This window comes from Castor canadensis, chromosome 3 (genome assembly GCF_047511655.1).
Source record: "Castor canadensis chromosome 3, mCasCan1.hap1v2, whole genome shotgun sequence".
NCBI classification, from domain to species: domain Eukaryota; kingdom Metazoa; phylum Chordata; class Mammalia; order Rodentia; family Castoridae; genus Castor; species Castor canadensis.
In genome coordinates this window covers 192,232,853-192,255,497 of record NC_133388.1, presented here as the reverse complement: position 1 = coordinate 192,255,497, position 22,645 = coordinate 192,232,853, and the positions used below count along the sequence as shown (strand labels likewise).

Sequence of the window (22,645 nt, the reverse complement as noted above, 5' to 3'; positions counted from 1 at the left end):
AAACGAGGAAGACAGATCCAAAAGATAAACATATACACACAAACAAACATGATCAATTACAAACATATATGTAGAACATGTTCGTAATAGTGGAACTACACTATGGAACTTGAGGAAGGAGGGAAAGAAAAAAGGAATGACAGTTTGTCAACAATATTGTAAAACATAACATCTGTGAAAGTAGAAGATACAAGGATATGTATGGAAAGCTGTTGAAAATGGGAGATGGAAGGGAAGGGGTAAGGGGGAGCAATGGAAGAGGTTGAATGAACCAAAGTAAATTATACTCACTGTGGGGATACATTGAGAAATCCCTTTGAACATCAACTTAGGAATTAATAACAAAAGACAGGACTGCAAAATAGGTACACTGTGGGGGGTATTTGTTGGAGGGGGAGGGTGAATGAAGGAGACTAATGTGAGGGTATATGATTTGATGGACTTCATATATTTACACAAAATAGAACAATGAAATCTCTTACAATTGCTTTAAATGGGATGGAAGGGGTTAATGGGGAGGGATGGTGGGAACAATCTAACCAATGTACATTGTAAGCCTATTTGAAATTATCACAGCGAATCCCCCCCTGTATAAAAAATATATCCTAATAAAAAATTTTAAAAAAAAGGAAAACAATTATGAAAGCCACACTGTCAAGAACTACTATCAGGTGGGGGTGCGGGGATAAGGGTCCTAACACTTCCACCCAATATTTAGATATTGGACCTCTGGAGTTGGACCTCTAAGTTTTTCTCTTCTTTTTCCTGGTTCTTTTACTTTCTGAAAGATTTACCTGTGTTATATACTGACAGATTCTTTCATTTCCGCTATTAACTGTTTCATGATAATACTGCCTTACCTTTATTCCTTTTTTATGCCATTTATATTTTGTGGAAACAACTGAATTTCTTTTCTTCCTGCAGATGTTAATGACAGGCCTCCCCTTCCATGCTTTGTGAGTTGGTTTCTTTCTACATTCTGGGCTGTCCTCAGATGCCTTTGCTACCTGCTGTTAAAAAAACCTTCCACCATGTCCCCAACTGCTTACCTTACAAGGCTGGAACCACCTCCCCCACCTCCCCACACTCCCACCCTACCAAAACCCAGGCAGAGTAGCCCTACCCCTGGGAATTACTGCTCCTCCACAGGACCTGCCCAGCCTCATTTCAGCCTCTGCCCCAGTACAGCGCCCTAAACAGCTAGGGAATATCATAACCAGCCTACAGCCAGAGGAGAAGCCTAGGCAATCCAGGGCTCAGCGGGGATTCTAAAACACAACAGAACCACAGACAGAACAGTGAGGGCCAGACACGAGAGAACACTACCTCATCCACTGCTCCCACACAGCCCAGCAGGCACACACTCTTCTCAACAAGGAAGAAAGTCTTTTTATTTTTTCTATTCCTCTTTTACAAATTTTTTGTTGGTAGTTTATTCTAGTTTCTTTTTTAAAATGTATTCTTTTCTATCTCTTTGCAATTCGTGACTATGGCATTTGAATCCACAGTAATTAGTCTATATTCCTGCACACAATTTTGTTTACATTCAACCCACACACTTCACTCTCCCCAGCATCATCTTCCTTATTCTATCACTCATCTGCCCTTTATTTTTACTACCTAATTTTTAAATCCCACACAGATAACTTTTTCTAACCCCCAAGTTTGGTACCACTAAGGACACTAGTCTCTTTCATATATAACATGACTGGTATGTAGATGAATGTCACCCATTATTTTATATTTCATGTAAATATCTGGTTTTAAATTAGTGAATTTGCTGAGCTATACCTCCAGGCCAACAGTGAGAAACTGCACATCAATAAATAAAGGACACACAGAATAAAGGACAAAAATATCATACGATCATCTCAACAGATGCAGAAAAAGCCTTTGACAAAACTCAACATCCCTTCTTGATAAAAGCCTTAAGGAGACTAATAATCAAAAGAACATACCTCAACATAATAAAGGCTATCTGCAATAAATCTATAGTTGACACCATCCTAAACAGGGGAAAATGGAAACCATTTCCTCTAAAGTCAGGAATAAGGGTGTCCATTCTCCCCACTCTTATTCAATATAGTACTGGAATTCCTAGCCAGAGCAGTAAGGCAACAGAAAGAAATAAAAGGGATTAGAACAAGGGAGAAAGAAGTCAAATTGTCACTTTTTGCAGATGATATGATCACACACTTTTGAGATCTTAAAGACTCCATGAAAAACTTCTTAGATCTTATTAACACCTTTCAGCAACGTGGCAGGATACAAAATCTACATTTAAAAAAATCAGTATCTTTTCTATATACTAATAATGAAGAGGATGAGAAAGAAATCAGGAAAACAATCCCTCACTACAGTCAGAATGGCTATTATCAAAAAGACAAAAGATAACAAGAACGGGCAAGGACATAGTTAGTGAAAATGTAAATTAGTATTGTCATTATGGAAAATAGTATGGAAGTTCCCCCAAAAATTAAAAATGGAAGTACCATATGATACAGCTACTCCACTACTAGGTATATAGCCAAAGGAAACAAAATCTGTATGTTCAAGAGACATTTGTACTCCAGTGTTCACTGCAGCACTACTCACAGTAGCCAAGAAACTGGAACAGTCTAAGTATCCATCAACTGATAAATGAATTTAAAAAAATGTGCTATATATACACAATGGAATTCTATTCAGTCATAAAGTGAAAGAAACTGCCATTTGCAACATCATGGATTAAGCTAGAGATCATTATGTTACATGAAATAAGTCAAGCACAGAAAGGCAAGTAACATATAATCTAACTCATATGAGGGATCTAAAAAGTTTGATCTCACTGAAGTTGAGAGTAGAATGGTGGTAACCAGGGGCAGGGAAGAGTAGGGTGAGAGAGAGATGGGGAAGACTTATCAATGGGTATAAGTTACCCATTGATAGGAGTAAGATAGGAGTACGTTCTGATGTTCTATAGCAGGGAAGATGTGACTATAGATAACAATGGTGTATTTTATATTTAAAAGTTAGAAGGATTTTGAATTTTTTATTATAAATGAGATGGTAAATGCTTGAGGAGATGGATATGTTTAACCTGATTTAAACATTACACAATGTACATTTGTATTGAAACACCACATGGTACCCCAAAATATATACAATTTTCACATTTTTATGCACCATAAAATATTTTTTAAATAGCTCCAAGTTGCACAGTTTACATTGCTTTTCCTCTGGTTAGGAAAAGTTGAACCATTTTCAAGATATGTCTAAAATCCTTGTGTGAATACTTTACAAAATGTGAAATTGGTGAAAGTAAACAGTGGGTCAAGTACAAAATGAATGATGAAACTTAATTAAATAAATTTCAGTTGCTACTACAATAAATTGTTTTTCTAATCAGGAAAAAACTCACATGAGAAAAGGAAATGAAGTTTAAATGATTTCATATACCTCCAGGGTTACATTCTCCATTTAACTATTAATCCTTTGTTTACAAAAAGTATAAGTAAATACTTTGATAGTCAGAAACACTTCAATTCTTTTTTTTGTCCTTAACTCTGTTCACCCATATTATGTATCAGTAATGTCTAGTCAAATTGCCCCTCAGAAGTTTCAGACTCTATGTCTGCAACACAGTGAGTACATTACCTGCTGTAGGTGCTAACATGAATGAAGAAAATGTATAAAAAAAAATCTCCTCTAAGAGCAGCCAGTAGTTTGTCTACACTTGATGCCAAATTAGGAACAGATTGATTCACTTAACTATTGTGGACATATATAATTTTATCTGAATACCCACTTTTTACTGGAACTCCCTTCATCCGTAAGTTTACCAAAGGGTCAGTCACCACACTGAAATGACAAGACCAAGCGCAGACCACTCAGATGGATCAAGAGATTGACCTTTAATTGAAAGTCAGGGATCCCGAGGTTGAGAACTAATTGTGTGGATAAAGAATATTCTCAGAGCTGAGTCACTTTAAAGGCAATATCCTTGGTTGCTTGATCAGGTTCTCAAAGTACAGATTGCATCACCTCCCGGGAGGGCATTTGGAAATATTTAGCAAGTGTGTTTGGCTGACACAATGACTGGGGTCATTATTGAGATTGAACATACAAACTGGCAAAGACCTACAGTGTCATACATCAGAAAGGGATAGTGTCTGATGTTAAATATCAATGGTGCCCCTGTTAAGAAACACTACTAGAGAGAAGACTTACAGACTCCAGTTACTTTCTATTTCTTAGACTTGAAACCCTTACTACTGTCCTTCTCTCAGTTTGCAAGCTCAATTCCTCCAAGCATTCTATAAGATATGTAATATTTAGCTAAAAAAGTAAGACAAAACAATCCCCTAAGCTAGCCATGGTAATGACTCACAATAAGAAAAGACCTAAGCAATAGAGGGACTAAAGGATATTTTGGACTCATTCAATGGCATAAGTAATAAGCCATAAGAGTAGCACAGTTCTTTCTCTGGCACTTAGTCTAACCCCTCGTAAGGGTCCCTAAAACTATGGACTGGAGTGTCACTGTGGCATGTTCTCTCTTCACAGCAATGTGACTGAACATAGTAGCTCCAGGACTCAGTTTCACCATATTTACCACAGTGTGGCCTCTAAGTGTCATTAGACTTCAGGGTTATTGTAAAGGTAATGTGCTAAGCCTGTAGCAATGGTTAACTTTACCTAAGTTGCCATGTTCCTAAAAGGTAGTGCTGACTAAGAACACCCCTCTACTTTGTGTTCCTGGAAATAGCTTATCTGCCCCAAATGAATCATGTAAGGCTCACCAAGTGGACACTTACTTGTTTATAACAAGGCCAGACACAGATCCTCCAAATTCCTATTCTTTGTCTTAAAAACATTAGATGAACTGTCTGTCTCCACTGATCAATCAGAAAAAGCCACAAAACCTAACTTTATTAAATTTTAGTTTGGTTTCTCTGTGGCATCCTAGGTCTCTAACCTTTGACTCACCAGCTGCCTGAACCAGCAGAGAACGCCTCCTTCAAGCCACTCTAGAAAACAGGCCAAGCTCAGGATAAAATATACTGATTGCTGTCCCAATGTCACCTCTTCATTCCACATCCTCACACCTGTCTGGCCTCCTTCACTTTTCCCCAGAAAAGAAAAGCCCATTTCTGTAGTCACAAGAGGTAACTTGCAGGTCTCACACCAGCAAGACCAGACCTCTGAATTGTAATTATCCCCTTCTCCCTACTGCAATCGGCCCTTTTGGTGTTCTTGCATTACTCATTTCAAATAAAGTCTCATGTTTTGCTTTTTATTGACAACTGTATCTGCAAGATAGACGGTAAGAACTTACTACATTTAAATCTTCATTTTTATAAATAATGCTATTTGCTAAAGTAAATTCATTCCTCCACTAATCAACATGCATTTACTAATAATTTTATTTGTTGACGTGCACGAATGTGAAAGCACTATCATTACTGCATTGCATATACATACAACAAATACTAAAATTGGAAACAGGAAAATTTACCCATGATTTTATGAAGATGGCAAACCAATGTCAGCATTTATATTTTCACTATAAAATGTTTAAATTAGCTGCAATAATTATATTCTTCATTGGTAAAGACCAAGTGCTTTTCTGAACTAGTCTTTAATTGATCTAAACTCTATTTGTGACTTGATGCTGTGCCTTGGGGAGCAATTACAGTTAAGCTGTCATTTCATAAACAACTAAGCCACAAGGACATGCCATGGTCTCCATTATAAGGTTTCCCTTAATTAGGTGTTCACTAAAAAGTTGATTAGTTCAAGAAAGGGATGTTTTATTGTTGACCTCTACTCAACACTTGAAATGGAACTTATAATTCTGGACACAACACAGCTTCAAATGTAGTCTTTCATAGTTGCAAGCCCAGTTAAGGGCATCTCTTTGCCCAGAATGACTGACCAGGCCTCTGTGTTCACTGCTTTACCTCCAATGTAGAGAGGATACTGAATAAATTCTCAAGGAACTAATTACTTTAATACTAACAAGTTTACTTCCAAATGCTCTCTGAAGCCTGTCCATTCTTCATCAGCCCTACTAGGACCTGCTCTCTAGGCCACTATCTCCTCTCACATGACTTCTAGAATCCTTTCTCTGTACCAAATTTACCTCCTTCTATCAGCACAGAGGTCCTTTTGAAACACAAAGTTCATCTTACCACATCTCTACTCAGAACACTACTGTTCTACTATTCTTAGAACCGACATCAAAATGTCCATCCCTGGAAGCCCTGGCTATGAAGGGCCTCCCAGAGCAAGTTTGCCCCACCCTCTAAACACCAGCCTCCTGCTTCTGACTTTAGCCATTCTCATGGTGGTTTCTTAAAACCACCATGCTCCAAGAACAGCCCCTGCAACTTACATGGAGAGAACTAGAAAGAAAGCTATTTCCACCCTTAAAACAGTAAGTCAGACAGAATGCAAATTAATACTAAGTCCCAGGACAATCACTGGCCCTATGTCACCCCAGGCACCTTCAGGGAGAAACAAAACTCTAGCATTTGTGCTGGGCAATTTTATGAACATGTCATCTTGGAAGCCCTTAAAGTAAAAGTACTGACATTTTCTTGAAGGCTTTTCTATAGCAATCCCCCATCCTCTAGCGGCACAGAGGGACAATCAGGGAGAGTTCTAAAACCACTTCTCACTTCCGCTTCTTTCCCTCTAGCTGGGGAGCAAGAAGAAAGCAGCCACTGCCAAAGCTTGACCCAGATCCATTTACCTTTGCCCTCCTCTTGAACAAAAGGTACTTTGTGGAAAACAAAACGACAAGGACCCTGTTGCCCTTACTGAGGTTTTTGCTCTAGTGGTAGGAGGCATTAAACAAAATAACTAAAGCCCAAAAGGAGAAGGTAAGTTTTGTTAACCGACAGAGACAGAAAGTAACTAGTGAAAGCAGGTCTTCAATGAACAGCTCTGGGTAAGGCTTGTCTCAATGAAAGCATGCATGAGCTGTGTTTCACGCAAGAGCCTGGGAACACGAATGCCCTGCAGTGTGAAAGTAAGGGAACAACCCTCGCACACCAGAGAGCTTCGGACACAGAAGAGCCAGTGTCGATGGAGAGAAGTGACTCAGGGACAGAGAAGGAAGACCTAAAGTAAGAGCAGAAGGTAGACACCTCCAGGTAGGCCTCAGACAAGGGCCATGAGTCTGGATTTAAAATATAGAGGCAATCTGGATGCTTTCGTTTTCTCTTTGTATTTTTGCCACCTCTTATATTTTCCATATTAACACAAATTCACTCTGAACAATGGCAAGAATCTACAAAATCAACTGTGTAACTTCACGTGCAACATAGTCATTTTTTATTGCTCCTTCATTGTCTAATTGCCCTCCTCTGCTAACTTTTCCAGACACCTCTCTTTGCAATAAGGGGCCTAGAAATTAGGATGCCTCTAAGAAAACTGCATGCTGGAAGTGAGTGAATATAGGCCCCTAAAGGGCAGTCCTGACTCCAGAATAAAGACTATCTCCATATGCCTATGACCTTGCTTTATTTTTCATCTTTTCTATAAATTGTGAATCTGATATGCACAAGACAGAGACAGACTGAAAATTCCTTTCTCACCAGTTTTGGCCAAAACTGTAAATAAATTCACTTCCCCATTTGTCTATATATTACCTAGGTTTTTCTTAATATGGGTGAGTGATTGGACCCAGAGCCAGGCCCTATGGCTGGGGACTACGGTAATATCTTGACATTCTGACCCACACTTAATCACTCCTCCTCTTGTATTTCTCTTGTTATACAAATTTCCTTGCATGTTGGATTCTTAAGATCAAGGAATGTATTCAACTGACTCTGAACTCTTCTCTCTATCACAATCCTTTTCTCCATCCTTAACATACTGCCTGCCACATAGTAACACTCAAAAAAAAAAAAAAGTATAATAAAGTAACAATAAGTTAATGAACACTGGGCCCAGGAATCTAAAGTCATATCTATTGTTTTATTTTGATAAAGCCACGGTTATATCAATAACATCATAAAATAGAAAAATACTCTTTGTAAAAGAAAGAAAAAAAAAAAACAACCAAAACTTCAAAACCTAAAGGTCCTGTCTCTGGAGATTTTGCCCAGTGGAAAAGCACTTACTTAGCATGAACAAGACCTTGGGTCTGATCCCAAACACTCCAAAAACAAAACAACACAAAACAAAAATAAAAGTCCTTCCAACAGAATCCTCCTACTAAGATAAAAATACTCAAAATGTTATGGTATTTTTCCTAATTATTAACATACAATCTTTCATATTAATTATTTTCCTTGAGTGTATTTCACTACTTCATAGCCAAACTCCTGGGATAAAATTCATTCTTCCTAAAAGTAATTACTTTTGGGCAGTTATGGTCCCTTCTCCCTCTCACTGCTCTCTCACACTACCCTGCTAACCCTAAAATCTTAGTCTGTTGACAATACATATAAATACACAAACTGAACTGCAAAAACAAGTTTTAAAAGATTTAAAAAGCAACTCCAAAGAAATTTCACATACTTTGAGAAACAAGCATAAAAACTAGGTAAGTCAGCTATGGCAAGGCACAAATAATGATATCCTCTCTGAAAGAGAATTTTTTTTTCATTCCTGTACATAATACAGTGCACATCTATGTCTAAAATTGGTGGAAGATTTCTTGCCACCAACAACCAATTCCACAGGAAATACCAACTTAATATCCTAGGATTCACCTTAATTGCTAGACTATATCCCTGGAACAACCTTCCAACCCCACTGGCAAGGGCTCAGGCCCTCAAGGCTGACCCATGGCAGATGCCAGTTGCTGCAGCCTAGGTTGTGGTCTGTGCATCAGACCCACTGGCTGTAACTCGGGTGCCCAACATCTTCTCTTTAGCATTGACTAATTTTCTAGTAGGGCTCACAGAACCCAAGGAAAAACTTTACTTACTTTTTACCCATTTATTGCAAAGGATGCTACAAAGGTCGTACGTGATTAGCCAGATGAAGAGACACCTGCAGCAGAGCCCGAGGGAAGTAGCACAGGGCTCCCAGGCCCTCTTGGGCACCTCAAGTGTTCAGCAATCCAGAAGCTCTATGGAGGATTTTATGGAGTCTTTAATACCTAAGCATGACTGGTTATGTCAGTGGTAACTGGTGATTAATTTAGGTTTCAGCCCCTCCCCTCTCTGAGAACATTAGAGACATGACCCATATTTCCAAACTTTTAAGCCCAGGGATATTTCCCTTAGCAAGCAGTCCCACCCCTAAGCTATCCAGGAGCCCCAGCAGCCAGACATCTTATTATCATACAGAAAGATTTATTACTTTGTCCAGAACAGAGGATAAACAGAAAAAAGAAAAAAAAAACCAGACAGACATTACTTTGGTGATCCCAAGGGTTTTAAAAGCTATATACCAAGCACCAGAGACAGAGCTCAAATATTTATTATATCATCACATCACATACCTTCTGCTATGGTCTGAACTGAATTTGTCCCCCCAAATCTTACATTAACCCAACCCAATCCCCAGTGGCACTGACAATGGACTGGTGACCTCTTGGATGAGATCAGGGTTCTTATAAAGAAGTGGTTCATTCTCCATTCTTCCACCAAGTGGGGACACAGCATTTAACCCTCCAGAGGGAAAAGATGAAGGAGTCAAAGGTGCCTTTGCACACAAAGATAGACATGGGGCCCTCAAGAAACTATACCTGTCAGTACCTTGAACCTAGACTTTACAGTCTCCAGAACCATGAAAAAGTACATTTTTATCCTTCAAAAATTACCCACTGTCAGGTATTTTGTTGTAGCAGCACAGATGGACATACCCTCTGCTATTATCTATCCACCTATCTCTCTCTCTCTCTCTCTCTCTCTCTCTCTCTCTCTCTCTCATCAGTTTATATTGGTGGGACTGGGGTTTGAACTCAGGCTTCACCCTTGTATTACAAAGGAGGCACTATTCTGCTTGAGCCACACCTCCAGTCCACTTTACTTGGCTAGTTTGGAAATGGGGGTCTCATGAATTATTTGTCTGGGATTGGCTTCAAACCACTATCATCCTAATCTCAGCCTCCCAAGTAACAAGGATTATAGGTGTCAATGACTGGCCCCCAGCCCCTCTGCTATTTAAAGAAACAAAAAAGTGCCACATCCTGCATTAGTAAAATGGCCTAAAGGATAACAAAAGATAAATTCTAATACAGTATTTTAAGTGAAATAAGTCAGTCCCACCAAGACAAAGTATTCATGTTTTCTCTTATGTATGGAATCTAGGAGGAAAAAAAAAAGGCATGAAAGTAAAAGAGGAACAATTAGGGAGGTGAAATGAGTAACAGGGGTGAACTTTATCAAAGTACATTATAACCATATATGGAAATGTCATAATGAAATCCCTTACTTTGTACAGTTAATATACAACTATTAAAAAAAAAGCAAAAAGAAATCTTTTGGCCCAACACACATGTAAAGATACAATATGATAACATTCTGTTCTTTTAGAGATATCAAGATATTTTCATGACATTATATAAGCTATATTCTAGAGAAACAATGAATCCCAATTTGGAAGGACAGATGGAAACCACACAGTCTCCACATTGCCTTTTCTGACTTGGCAATGAGAAAATTAGAGACGGAAGATTTCACCCAGTATTATCTTCACTATCTACTGCTGCATACCAAACGATCAAAATACTTAACAGTCTGGAACAACAGTCATTTATTTATTTGCTTGCAATTCAGAAACTTGCTATAACAGAATAAACTTTCAAAGGAAAATTTATTTAGCTCAATGTTCTGGAGGCTGGGAGGCCAAGATCAGGCAGTTGCATCTGAAAAGGGCCTCATGCTGCATAGTAACCCAGCAGAAAAGTGGCAGGGCAGCAAGTTGGCCAGGTGGAAGAACAAAACACAAGTGATAACTTCACTTGGTAACATTTGGTAACTAATCCATTTCTGACAGCAAGAACTCACTCATTCTCTGAAGAAAGCATCATCCCTGTTAAAGACTTAATCATTTCTCAAAGGTCCCTCTTCCCAATACCATGACAAAGGCAGTTAAATTTCAGTGTGAGTTTCACGAGAGACAAACCATACTGAAATAGAGGTAGGGTCAGCAGATTGTCTTGGTTCCATGTTAAAAACACTCAAGATTCACTGGGGTTAGAGGATGTGCTTCTGAAATGGCCTACCCTGATGGCTCATAAGTTAGATTTGTCTGCCAACTGAGACCACAGTTCTTGCTGGTTTCACTGAATACCTTGGACTTCCACTTACAATGGTGGCCTCAGGGTGATATGGCTTTTACATGGTGTTTGACTCCAAGATCAGAAAAAGCTGAAGCTGTGAGACAATCCTCCTTTTAGCTCAGGCCTGGAACATGTACTGTGCCAATTCTTCACTGGGCAGTCAGTAAATTGAGCTGCAGAGTCAGAACAGACTCAAGAAAAGGGCACTGCACACAAAGCATGAATGCATGAAGATGTAGTCACAGGGACACAGCACAACATAAAACACCACCACAGATATAGCTGATAAAGCAGTCATTCATAAAAAGTTAAATTTTAACATCCTCAAACATCACAGCAGTTTCTTCTAAGACATCATTGGTCTAACTGCTTGCCTGATTTCCCTAAGTAGGGAGCAGTGTGGTGATGTCTTGAGACAGAGGTCTTATCTTATTTACCTTTGCACCCCAATGGCAGCCTAGAATAGCAGCACCCTTAAAACAGGCAATCAATGTTGCACATATATGAAAGTGAATGAACAGAAACTGAAATTAATACTCAAAATGTATTAATCATTACCCAAGCTGTTAATTAAAACCATACTTAGAATATACAACACAGGTGGAAGGAAGCAGATTTCTGGTATATTGGTGCTAACCAGCCAAAAATGTCTTGTATATTAACTGAGCATCTTACAAAATCTAAATATTTACTAAAAATGCTTTGAAAGATATTGAGAAAAATGGTAATGAACAGTGTACTGTATTAAACAACATAAATTCACTAATCTAGAGATGGGTTTAAATTAGGACGTTAAAAACAGAAGAGAAAGTATAAGGAATTTTTTTTAATGTTTGGGTACAGTATGAAGTACACATTGCAAATTAAACGACTAACTAAAATACTGTGAGAATGGAAGGAGAGTGAGGGGAAGGTGATGGTAAAGTGTCCCACTTGGTTTGTTATCTCAAATATTGCTAGGCTTTAATTTGGGCAACAGAGTTCTCTGGCCCCAGTGGTTCTTGAACTTTCAGTATGTATGTGGGTATAACATCTATGCTTACTAACAGAGCACTGCTTACTGAGTAACACGCTGGATGAAGAGAGAGTTCTAGCTGAGCAGAAGGTTCTTATCACATTGGCAATTGCACCTGTAATTCTTCCTCTAGAAATAACTATCACTCCTTTAAATTCTGCCCCACTACCTCTCTTACATTAATACAACTTTTATCCTGTATTACTTAGAATAATTTATGGTTCCTCCTGTTACATGATAAATTTCTTGAGAATAGGTAGGACCATATTTGACTCAGTTTTCCTGCATAATGGTTTGTCAGTAAATACTTATGAAATTAAAGCTTTTTTTCCCAAATCAAATAGCACTCTTCAAGAAAAAAACTTTTTTATCAATTTCCTTGCTATACAGATCACTGTAAAATATTAAAGTTATGATAAGTGATGTTTATTTAAATTTATTAATTTTCCAACAAATCAGTAAGCATTACTGATAGTTGAGATAAGTGTTGCTTCATTGTGTATAATTTTTTTGGGGGGTGGTACTGGGGTTGACTTAGGGTCTTGGGCTTGCTAGACAGGTGCTCTACCACTTGACTCACTCAGCTAGCCCCACTGTATGTGATTTTAAGAGAGTATCTATTTCTAAATGGTAAGCAGCCTGACTTATTTAGACATCAATTCTAAAAATCAATGAAGTATACAGGTAAATTCTCCAGGGCATTATATGGACAAAACACATACACACATGTAAGTTCACGCACATGTGCAAGTAATACAAAATTTGAAAATCCTACCATACTTAACTTTTAATCTCTATTTACTCAGGGTTGGCTATACCAGTGAAGGAGGGAAGATGAAAAACAAAAACAAAAAAGGCAAGATATATGACCCACATATAAATGACTGTGAAACTGTTAATCAGAGAATCCCAAAAGAGATGGACCAGTTTGACTACAGTAGTAAAGAATGAACTGGAGGCTTTTAAACCAAAGCCAAGAAATTTATATGAACCAAGAGGCTATTATGATTGAATAGGTAATAATAGGTCAACAAATGACAGTATTCTAAACTAAGGTGTGACAACAGAATGCACAGAAATAAAGAGAAATGATAATTTAAGAAGCAAATGAAAGGTATTTGAAGGATGGAGGAGGAGGTTATTAAGGTAGCAGTGAGTACACACAATGATGTCCTGGTTTTTGGTACAGACACTTAAGTAGACTATGCTACTCATCATTTACTAAAATAAAAACTATAGGAAAAGGTCCAAATCAGTCAAGAAGAAAAGGCACGTCAGATCTAAGATGACTGTGGGAAAGCCCAATGGAAGTGTCCAACAGGCGTTCAGCAGAGAAAAAGGTGACAATACCCAGTGCTACTGAACAGAAGAGATCCACACAAGACAAAGACAAGCGAACTCCTAAACGTAACTTCTGTCCACTCTGTAAACAAGCTTCTCAGTTGCCCTTTATAGAGTGTGCTGATAGTTTCATGTTCTTAATCACTTGTTTTGAAAAAAGTTCATTAAGTTTTTGTAGACTATTGCACAACATGGTGAGTACAGCTATTAATGTATATTTCAAAAGAGCTAAAAGCAAGAGCTTTAATATTCTTGCCATGAAGAAATAATAAATATTTGAGGTGATGAATACTAGCCAGATTTCGTTATCCCAAAATGGATACATTTCTGAAAAAAATCACTGTTGGACCAAGAATGAAACGCACTGGTAGAGTACATGCTTAGCATGCATGAAGACCTGGGGTCAGTCCAGCAACATCAATAATAACAACAACAAAAAAAATCAGACTGCACCCCACAAATATATAGAATTATTATTTGTCAATTAAAAGTAATAAAAAGAACACACAAGTATATTATCACTATATTTCTACAGGTAAACCATCAATTGAACACCTAAAATAATAATCACTTCACATCAATTCTCTGGAAAAGTATTACCTATCTCTGAAAATCAATTGGGAATTACAAAAAAGACACCTTTAAACAAACCCACATATCTGTCAAATATTTTACCATCCTAGGGAACTTTAAACCTACCTTGTAATATGCTATAGGAAAAAATGCAAGCCAACTTTTAAAAAGGATGTTTCCCTAAATCTCTAGGAACAAACATGGTTTCTTTTGTTGTTGTTTGTGGGGTTTTTTTGGGTTTGTTTGTTTGTTTTTTAATGGTACTGGGGTTTGAAAACAAACATGATCTATAACCACTTTTCACTGGTCTCAACGATTCTTAAACTAAGAGCTTCTGTCAAGATATCAAGCATATCACATTCTCATTCATATTATGGAAATCATTTTAATATAAGAAACCATGGTGGGTTAAGATAAAGTTACTGTAAACAGCATCCTCCAAGACACCTCAAATGTCACTTTCTACTCTAAATCTGCAGCCCATTGACTAATCCCACCTATACTGTATTCCCTGACTAACTTATTTCTTCTATTAAAACTTGCGTATCTTATTGAAGTTAATCCATGTAACCAAATGAAATGGCTCACAATATATCAAATGACTCTGCCTACATAGAGCGTTCCATCGGGAGGAACTCTTCAACCCCATTCTGCCTCAGCTCTGACCCCAACCCAGCTGAACTCTTAAAGCCTACCACCTCAGAGCAGCCTTAAATGTGTTAAAGGATCCTCCTCTGTCTTTCCAGGTTAGTCTTAGAAATATTAACCTACTCATCTACACTCTCCACAAAACCGAGTTTCTTTGAACCAAAGACTGAGTCTGAATCACTGCAGTTTTCCCATCACAATGCCTGGTTCAGAGAAGACCCTCAATAAATGTTAAGTGTATGGAAGGATGAACTGGTGAATGAACCAGTCATGGAGGAAGGGAACTAAACCCTAAGCCACAGAGAGACACCTTGCTCTGATGCTGACTAGGCATCTGTCTTCACTACGGTCCACCCAGACACTGCTCAGCATCAGAGGCTAAGTTAACCTACATGAAAACTATAGAGAACAATTTCCATAGACTAGAAAATAAAATAAAATCACAATATAGAGTTTGAGTTTCCCACATTGTAAGCTCAGATACATAACTCAAGAGAGTGAATGCACTCTAGGGTTTGAAAACTAAATAGTTCATATTATGATCAATGCCATGTCATTCAAAGGATGTAGATAATGTTTCACTAAGAGAAGAGAAATTATTCAATTAATGGACAGCACCTTATCAGCTGGAGTTTCACAAACAGCACCCAGTTCTCTCTGTCCCCAGCATCAAGCCTATAAAGCCATACTATAGTCATAGCTATCCCGGTTGGGGTCCCCAGTTTCCCCCAGCTTGTTCTGTCAACCAACACAAGCAGAAAAACTTCCTCCTAGAGCTGACTGCAGCACTATATTAGCTTTCACACAAAGCTGCCCTGAAACTTGCATGCTCCATTATGCTAAATAGAAATATCCTTTTTCAATATTCTGAAAGCAGTGGACTCTTAAACAACCTACCTCAGATATTTTAACTAGAGGGAAGAAAGAAAGGGAAGGAGGGGAAGAAGAGGAAGGAGGGGAGAAGGAGGAGGGAAGGAGGTGGAAGAAGAGAAGGAAGGAAGAAAGGAAAGAAGGAAGGAGGGAAGGAAACAAGGAAGTCTGTCAGACACAAAAATTATTTGTCTTGTATCTGATCAAAGCAGACATTAAAAACACTAGATCGTACTTCATAGTATTTCTTTACATATTTTATTGAATACACTAAATCATGCACTACAAAGTATTAATTTCAGATTAATCATCATCTACCAGACTCTGAGCTACTTAAAGAGAGGAGCTGTATTTGTTCATCTTGCATTGAACATGGAGTCTATTTGTGAAGATTTCCATGAGCTATGCTTTGTTTAGTAATAAATCAGTCTACGAGAAGTTCATAACAAGTCTTCAGTTTATAAAACAAGTTTATGCTTCTGAGACTAAATCATTTCCAATGTGACCACCTATAGGTGTCATCCACAAATTCTTAAATTCTAAACAAAATAATACAACTCATTAAAAATTGTAAAAAGAAAAAGTGTGAGAGTGGATAAGAGTAGTAAGTAGGTGAGTATGACTAAAGTACATTATAGCTCTGCATGGAAATATAAATATCACACAGAAACTCCTTTGTAAAATTAATATACACTAATACACACATGCATGCACACCCACACACACCAACTATCTGAAGACTGGGAGAGTGATCATTAAAAATAGACAGGTTCTGAGAAAGTCAAGATTTAAAGGAAGGAAACAGCCTGAGATTTATGAATTCCCTAATTTTAGAGGTTTTAGCCTACTTAGCAGGATTTGAGACATTCATAGTGCTGAAATGTGAGGGAGGAATCCTAGAAGACAGAGTTGGGGATTTCTACATTTTGTATATAATCTCTACCTGAGCCCTAAATCATGTATGCCAAAAATTGAATGCAAAATTAAACTAAGAAAAGAACTGATAAAGTCTGCAGTCTGACTCTAACTAAGGTAATTAGCTACTAAAATAAAAGTATCAACATCATTCAAGGATGTATAAAAGAGTCCTAGGTTCCCATGGTGTGCATTCACAATGTCCAGGACGTAATCCAAAATTCCTCAACATGTAGAGAGCCAGAACAGTAAGACTTTTTATAAAGAAAAAAAAAAGAGTATGCAGTCCAAAAGGTCTAAGATAATCAAGATTTCACAGTTAACAGATACTTTCATGCACCTATCTTAATTGTACTCAATGGTATAAAGGAAAATATCAGTTGCAATGAATGAAAAAACTAAAGCTCCAAAGTGAAGAAAAACACATTTTTACACACACATGCACTCATGTGCATACACAAAAACACAAGTGTATACACACACACACATCAAATATAAATTATGAAACAGATAATTATAATATCTGACATAAAAATTTTACCTGATAGACCTAAGAGCAAAATGCACACCACACAGGGAAAAGTATCAGCAAGTGTAAGAGCAGTAGAAACTGTCCAATCTGAAGAACAATTAAAAGAAAAGAAAAACTAACAAAAGTAAACAGTCACAGGAACTTTAGTGAAAATACAGAAAGGCTGAACAGGAATAACTGAAGTCTAAATAGGAGAGAGGCAGGGTCACAAGTATTTGAAGACACAGTTACTGGAATGTTATGATGAAATGGACCAGGTACAGTATGGTCCTAGTATAAGAATCCATAAGTAGAACAATGGAGCAGAATAAAAAGCTCAGAAACACACCCTCACTTCCACAGTCACCTGATTTCCATCAAAGGTGCCAAACAACCTGTGGAGAGAAGCATGTGTCAACAAATAATGCTAGAAAAGCTGGATACTCACATGGGCAAAAATAAGAGCTTGACCTTTGTCTTAGTCCATTTTCTTCTGCTATAACAAAATACCTGAGATTAGGCTATTTGTAAAGCACAGAAGTTTATTCGGGTAGGCTGGGAAATCCACAAGCATTTACCAGGATTTGCTTGGAATCTGGTGAGAGCCTTCTTGCTGCATCCTAACATGGAGGAGGACATCACAATGGGTATACAGCATGCACACTGGCATGGGTCTCTCTTCTCTTCTTGTAACACCACTATAGCCATCAAGGAGGCCCCACCCTGAAGACCTAATGGAATCCTAACTACTTCCCAACAGCCACAGCTCCAAACATCATTGATGTATCAATGTGGGCATTAAGTTCCCAACACATGGATTTAGTGAGGGCACATTCAAACCACAGTCAAACTCTATGTCACATGATACACAAAAATTTGAGATGTATCACAGACCTTAATGTATATGTTAAAATGGTAAGGGTATCAGAGAAAGCACAGGAGAATGTATTAATAACTTATTGAAGACTCTAACATTTTAAGGTTGGCAAAGATTTCTTAGTTCACAAAAGGCAATAACCATAAAAGAAAATCCTGATAAATCAGACGCCATCAAAATGAAAAACGTCAGCTTATCACAAGACACTTACCAAGAAAATAATAGTCCACAGACTAAGCAAATACTTGCAAAACACAAATGTAACAAAAGACTTGTATCTATGACATATAAAAAACTCCTAACAATGACAAAAACACATACAGTCTATTTAGAAACAGGTGAAAATCTGAACTTCAGAACACAAGATAAAAGAATGGCCAAAATGTATATGAGAGATTGTGCATGACTACGAATTGTTAAGGAAATGTGAATGAATGTCATAAGAAATTACAACATAACACAAAATGGCTTAAAAGAACTGACAGTCCACCCAAAAAGTATGAGAATTTCTTATAAAACTAAACACACAGCAATTTCAATACTAGGTATTTATTCAAGAGAAATGAAAAGATACAGTCACAAAATGTCTTGTTCAGAAATGTTCACAGAGAATGAATTCATAATGCAAAACTGAAAACTGACTCAGTAAATGGATAAACTGGCACATTCAGGTAATGGATTATTTGCTAATCAATGAAAAGAAACCAACTACTGATACATACAACAGTATGTATGATAGTGTATATGAACACTGGGAAGAAAAAGGGAAAACAGTAAAATTTAAATATAATTGGAATAGATTATATATATATATATATGTATATATAGGTGTATATATATATATAGGTGTATATCTATATAAGTGTATATATACATAAGTGTATATATATATAAGTGTATATATATATGTGCATATATATATAAGTGTATATATATATATATATATGTGCATATATATATATATATATATACACACAGGGTAGTACTGGGATTTGAACTCAGGGTTTTGCACTTGCCAGGCAGGCACTCTACCTTGAGCCACAAAACACATTGGTGATATTTTTGAACATGTATGTGCCAAGCATTGTTCTAAGCAACTAATATGGATAATCTTCTGTAATTCTTAACCCTCCAACTTCATATCGCAAATGAGGAAACTGAGGGGAAGAGACAGGTCATCCACATCACTTGTGTCACTCATAAGCGTGTTTCCTTAGGGTTCCACTGCTCACACTAAAATCAAAAGAAAGGAGAGAAACACTAAATTCACTAAGTTTTTGATTAACTTGAAAGGGGGTGTGGGGGGGGTGCCAAGAGAAAACATCTCTAGAAAATAAAAGTGTGCACCTGGTGGTTCAAATGGACATATCTGTAGGGCAGGCCTTGCTGTCTTACCTTAGGAAACTGTTTTACAGGAATTAATACTTTCTGTCCCAGCTTCATGTTCTTATTAATCACCACATCAATGTACTTTTCTTCGTCCTTGCCTTCTCCTTTTTGAAACTTTTCTATTTCTGTGGAAGCAAAAAGATAATCATGAAGTGTGTGACCCAGAACTGCAGAGGCTGGAAGCCCTGTAGAGCTCTGCTGTGACAGTAAATCAAATGCGGAAATACAGACTGTTAAGCTGCTATGATTTTCTCAAGTCATGACATTTCCTATTTTGTCAATGAACCTTCATCAATAAAAGATGCATACATCGTGGATCCACAAGGTCAAATTTCAATGCCAATGAAAGGGAATAATAAACTAGGAAAACAAACAAAAATAAATGAAAATGAAGCTCCTTGGGGCCTTCTGGAACCCTAGAGAAAGGCTGATCAAATAATAAAGGAAAGGCAGATGGTGGCACTATAAGCATTAAAAGCCCCAACCAACCTCCCATGGTCCTAACCTGATCATCCAAATCCTACCTCTGCGCACAGGGAGCATCATCGCCTGCATGTTGACACCAATGCCCTGCCTAATGCTCTCTGCTCTACTTGCAATGTCCTAAAGGCGATTTCCCCTTAATGTGCTTTCAAGACTCACCCTGCTCACATCTATCTCTAGGCAATTGTCCCTTTACTCAGTTGAGCAGCAGGATGGGCGAATCAATCATTCCCACCTTGATTCTCACAAAGCTCTTCAAATACAGCTCCACTACTCCCTTAAATGAGAAAAAAAATGTGGTACCTCTTCCACCAGAACGTAAGTGTCTCTTAGTAAAATCTACTTTTCCATCCTGCCAACATCTACTATCAAGCACTTGGCCTGTGTGCCAGAGCTAGAAGTACCAGCGTTTGTTTTTGTTCACTTCACGTATAGCCTATGGTATTTGGTTGTACAAAAGGCACACATGGATGTTTGAGTGACTAATGAATGAGCAAATGAGTATGTGAGCTGCCACCTCCAAACCCTGACTAAAAGGTAATAGGTTAAAAGAAGGGTAATGGTAGCACAGAGAAGGAGCCAAAGATGGCATTTGATGTACAAAGTGAGACCTGTATTTATCCTTTTTGTTTGCTGAGCTGGAAATATTTAAGAAGTTAATGTTGTCTTCCCTAGACTAGGCACCTCACACTCATGATGCAATTCCCTCCTCAGAACAGACAGGAGGAGAATCAAAGCAGTGATCTGCCTAATAGCAAAGGCAAAACTTAAAGCCCTGATTTGCCAGCTCTGAAAACAGGGTGTCACGACAGTCTCTCTCACCATTTTGTATGCCCTACAGGAAAAAAAACAAGGTCTTTTTGCCATCCTGGGAAAAATGGAAGGTGTGTTTAAAGCTGGAGGCTTCCTGTTTGGGACTGCAGTCATGACTAAAGGAACCTGCGAGCTGACAGAACCATTCATGAGCTTTGTTTCATCCTCCCATCTCTTACCACAGTGCTGTCTATTATACAAAGATTTTCATATACACAGAAGAGTATTATTAAGGAATAAATAAAAATGAATAAACAATAAACAGATAACGTTGCTTGTAGGAAAAAATGGATGGAACGAGAAACCACCATGTTGAGCAAGATAGGTCAAGTTCAGAAAGATAAGTGTCACGTATTTCACTGATACATGGAATACAGTAGTCGTGGTCATCATCGTTATCACCACCACCATTATCATAAGAAGACATGATTGTAAAGGGGGGAAATTTCAAGAGGAGGTCACCAACAGAGAGGACAGGAAAGGACAGGGTGATGGGGGGTGAATACAATTGAAGTACAATATGTATGACATACAAAACATGTATGTTTTCATACATGTATGTATGAAAACAGCATAATGAAACCCACTAAAAACTGTTTAAAAGGGAGGATGAGCAGGGGGCTAAAAACAGAGTAATAGAAAGGGGGATTTAAAAAAACATGTTTCAATGAGCAACAAAAAATTGTTACAATTTAAAGGACACATAACGGGATATAAAGATTTCAAGATTCCAGTTCTAGAGCTGCTAATGACTGTCTTCTGTGTGATTCATAAAGTACACCTGTTAGAACTCGGGTTGTTCTTATCTAAAACTAGAGTAAGCATTTGGTACTAAAACATAGAGATTGTGGTTTATGGATCCTGACAAAGACTCTCTCCCCTTGACCAAAATTTAGTAATTAAGGTATTTTCCCCAAGTTCTGTGAGTCATCACAGCAAATTATCTAACGTTGGGGCTGGGAGGCCTGGAACTCTCAAATCTGCAGTCAGCCGGGCAGACACATGAGGGGCAGGGCATGGCGTCTGTGGTTGAACTGGAGCTGTCTTTGGAGACTGACCCTGACTCCAGAACTGAACTGTTTGACATCCAGCTGGCAATGCAGAACTGGATGGTGTCAGAAAACACTACACAAGAGAAATTAAAAAAGAAATGAAGAGGAGAGGAAGAAAGGATCTGAGACAAGGAAGGCCTGCTAGGAGAAGTGAAGAGCAGCACATTCAATCTGCAGCTTCTGATCAAAGCGTCTAGGAACTAAAAATACCAACCCGCCAAATAAGCTCATGAGTCACTTTGCCTGTTTTCTTGCTCCATATGATGTTTTAATCCTAAAAGATTCTAAGGAGACCCTGTCTGGGAACAGCAAATACGGAAACAGAACAGTAGCTTTAATGTTATTGGCTTTTTTGCCTACAAAATTAATACATGCAATGTGACAAAAATTTAAAACAGGACAACAAGATATGAATTTAAAGGAAGAAGTTTATTCTGCTATACACAGTCCTCTTATATTTATGTATTATTTCAGGAATTTTCCTGAAATAACGAAACACAGTTTGAAAAGTGTAGAACTAATGGAATAAATGTGCTGAATTAGTTTTGTTTTTCTCAATAAAAAGCAGTAAGTCACACATCAGCTGTTTCATTGAGGATAACAATTCATAACTTCAGCTTTAATTAGAAGAAAATAAATCCCATCTTCTATTGTCTATTTATATAGTAACTGAAAATATCTTTGGCATAGTTTAAAATTCAATATACATACACTAAAATCTCCTTTAAAAAGATTTAACTACCTGCTTTCTTTTCAAATATCAAAGAATATAACTTTTGAGAACTCAGAAGAGATGGACCACTTAACATTTAATTCCATAAAATCAGCATTTCAAATGCTCCTTGTACCAGTGATTTTTAAAATTTTAAATTAATACACAGTCACACAGGTAGAACTTAAATGCTAAAAAATAGGCATTCTGACTTTTATT

The 22,645-nt window shown here is 37.7% G+C and overlaps 1 protein-coding gene across 7 annotated transcripts in view; it reads right to left on the bottom strand.

Annotated features, from left to right (window-relative positions):
• The window catches only part of Khdrbs3 (KH RNA binding domain containing, signal transduction associated 3), a 177,467-nt gene that overhangs the window by 103,302 nt on the left and 51,520 nt on the right, over positions 1–22,645 (bottom strand). For all 7 annotated transcript variants that reach the window (XR_012446453.1, XR_012446454.1, XR_012446455.1 and 4 more), the window contains exon 2: positions 19,373–19,491. Coding sequence is in view for 4 of the 7 variants with exons in the window: in XM_074069275.1 (XP_073925376.1) it covers positions 19,373–19,491 (119 nt within the window). In the remaining 3 variants the exon portion in view is untranslated. The remainder of the gene's footprint in view (positions 1–19,372; positions 19,492–22,645) is intronic.